At 49.4% G+C, this 2,944-nt stretch overlaps 1 protein-coding gene across 1 annotated transcript; it reads right to left on the bottom strand.

The window, feature by feature from the left end:
- Positions 1–1,710: 1,710 nt before the first annotated feature.
- On the bottom strand, positions 1,711–2,730 carry LOC107295357 (zinc finger protein 239-like). Its single transcript, XM_029285829.1, has one exon. It carries the CDS (start codon positions 2,728–2,730, stop codon positions 1,711–1,713), a length of 1,020 nt encoding a protein of 339 aa, XP_029141662.1.
- Positions 2,731–2,944: the final 214 nt, after the last annotated feature.

Here is a 2,944-nt window from a genome sequence, read left to right as displayed (position 1 = left end):
GTTCTGCTGCCCAGTTGCCATGTGTGTCATGGTTCCGGCTAATGGAACACTTCAAAGAACTTCCAGGCATTGTTTATCCTAAAAAGTCTTTAATCATGTAAACACAGTGTCAGCATGGCATGGAGGATGCTAAGATCTGAATTCCCTTCCCCTACACATAATATTCCAGCCTATTCCCCTCCTCTATTTTGCAGTCATAAATCACATTCTCCAATCAGCCCGAAGGGCAAAGGTTCACTTCTGACCTGTAGCCTGGTATTCCTTATCTTAATTACTCCCCTCCCAGCATCATCTAAGTTAACTCTAAAAATACCAGACAGTTCTGCATATTTTGTCAAAGCAAGAATATCCAATGTTAGCAGCATTGACATCGTGCTTGGCTGCACTGCTCTGCGCAGGCCGTGCCGGGGGTGACTGCTCGGGGGGGGGCTGCTGATGAGGGGGTTGTGGGGGGAGGTGGGGCTGGGGTGTGGTGTGATGCCCATGCCCACAGAGAGGGCTCTGAGTGCTGCCTCTGGCATGCGTGCCATAGGTTCGCCACCATTGGTATAGGGCAGGGGTAGGCAACCTTGGCTCTTTTATGACTCGTGGACTTCCCAACTCCCAGGCTGTCTCAGGAATTCTGGGAGTTGAAGTCCACGAGTCATAAAAGAGCCAAGATTGCCTACCCCTAGTATAGGGTCTCCTGTTGCGCAGGAAGTTGGACTAGAAGGCCCCCAAGGTCCCCCTCAACACTGTTCTATTATTCTGTGATCCTAGTCTGGATGCTCAGGTTCAGGTTGCGATTATAACATCACAGTGAGCCGTTATCACATGGTGGCCATTTCCAGTGTTCCCTGCTGTTTTCCCACAAGCAGAATCAATGGGTAATCTGGCAGAAGTGGCAGGTTGCTCCTGTTCCTACCAATTATTTGCCCAGTTGGGCGGGTCCACAGCAATCCCTGCCCTCCCAAGGCACCTGTGCACCTGCTTATGGTATCCCCCACAACACTCACACACCTGTCTGTAATATTTTTTCTTTCTGTCTTTGGAGATTTTCTGCAACAGTTTTACTGTATGTACTGCCCTGTAGTAAGTGTGAGTTACAATTCTCGCTAATTTCTCACCATCGGCATACAGGCAGTCCTTGACTTACAACAGTTCATTTAGTGACCGTTCACTAAGTTACAACGGCACTGAAAAACAGTGACTTATGACCTGTCTTCACACTTAACGACCATTGCAGCCTCCCCATGGTCATGTGATCAAAATTCAGATGCTTGGCAACTGACTCGTATTTACGACAGTTGCAGTGTCCTGGGGTCACACAATCTCCTTTTGTGACCTTCTGAGAAGTAAAGTCATTGGGGAAGTCAAATTCACTTAACGACCGTGTTCCTGACTTAATAACTGCACATGATTCACTTAACTGTGGTGAGAAAGATCGTAAAATGGAGCAAAAGTCACTTAACAACCGTCTCGCTTAGCAACCGAAGGTTTGAGGTCAATTGTGGTCGTACGTCGAGGACTACAAAATAATTGGTACCGTGTCCTTCGTTTGCGTAGAGCAGGCATGTCAAACTTGAGACGTCACGTGACTGTTTTGCAATGGCCGGCAATGGGGTGGGTGCGGCTTCCGTGTGATGCGTCCAGCCCGCGGGTCGGCAGTTTGACACCCCTGGTGTAGAGCCTGTTGCATTTGAAGAGGAGACTTTTTAGACTCCCCACTGTTCATTGAAGAGTTTTCACTCTTGTGTGGATTCTCTCGTGTTTAATAAGATTTGACCGCCAGCTGAAACACTTCCCACAACAGGTGCATTTATACGGCTTCTCTCCCGTGTGGATCTGCTGATGCTGGAGGAGATCTGAGCCGCGGCCGAAAAATTTCCCACATTTGCAGCATTTGTACGGCTTCCCCCTTTTAAGGATCCTCTGGTGCCTGAGGAGGTCAGAGCGATGCCCAAATCTCTTCCCGCAGTCTGAGCATTTGTAAGGTTTCTCCCCAGTGTGGGTGCGCTCGTGCGCCAAAAGGCCCGAACTCTGGCTGAAACTTTTCCCACAGACCGCACAAGTATACGGTTTTTCCCCAGTGTGAGTCCTCAGATGTCTCACAAGGGCTGTGCGCTCGCAGAAGCTTTTCCCACACTCCGTGCACCGGTAGGGCTTTTCGCCTGTGTGGGTCCGTTCGTGGGCTAAAAGTCCCGAACTCTGGCTAAAACTCTTCCCACATTCGGTGCACTGGTACGGCTTCTCCCCTGTATGTGTTCTCTCGTGCGCCGAAAGACCCGACTGCCGATGGAAATTCTTCCCACAATCCTGGCATGTGAATGGCTTCTCACCCGTGTGGGACCTTTCGTGGGCCGCCAGGGTCGAACTCTGACTAAAACATTTCCCACACTCCCCACACTTGTAGGGTTTTTCCCCCGTGTGGATCCTCTTGTGAGTGGTGAGGTGGGATTTCCTGCTGAAGTTTTTGCCGCACTCCAGGCAGTCGTAGGGCTTCTCTCCTGTGTGGGTCCGCTCGTGTGTAATAAGATGCGACTTCCGGCTGAAGGTCTTGCCACACTCCATGCAGCCATACGGCTTCTCCCCAGTGTGGAGTCTCCGGTGTCTGTACAGGCTGGAACTCTGCTTAAAAGTCTTCCCACAATCCACGCACCTCTTCACAGACCCGCGATTGTAAAGTCTGGGTTCTTTCAATTGCTGGTGAGCTTCTGGAATGGGAAGAACTGGTCTCTTCCCCTCTTTCATATCTGTGGTCTGGGGACTTCTAGAAGCTTCTCTCAAATCAAATGAGAATTGCTCCAAGAGGCCTCTGCTCCTGGGGAATATCTCGTTGGGCTCAGAATCTTCTAGTTGAAGGGTCTCTTCATTCTTCTCACTCACCTGGGTGTCACCTGCTCAGAGAAATAGGGTAATAATAATAATAATAATAATAATAATAATAATAATAATAATAATAATA

Source organism: Protobothrops mucrosquamatus, unplaced genomic scaffold, assembly GCF_001527695.2.
Source record: "Protobothrops mucrosquamatus isolate PMUCROS unplaced genomic scaffold, P.Mucros_1.0 scaffold2319, whole genome shotgun sequence".
Taxonomy (NCBI): domain Eukaryota; kingdom Metazoa; phylum Chordata; class Lepidosauria; order Squamata; family Viperidae; genus Protobothrops; species Protobothrops mucrosquamatus.
This window is presented reverse-complemented; position numbering and strand designations above follow the sequence as displayed.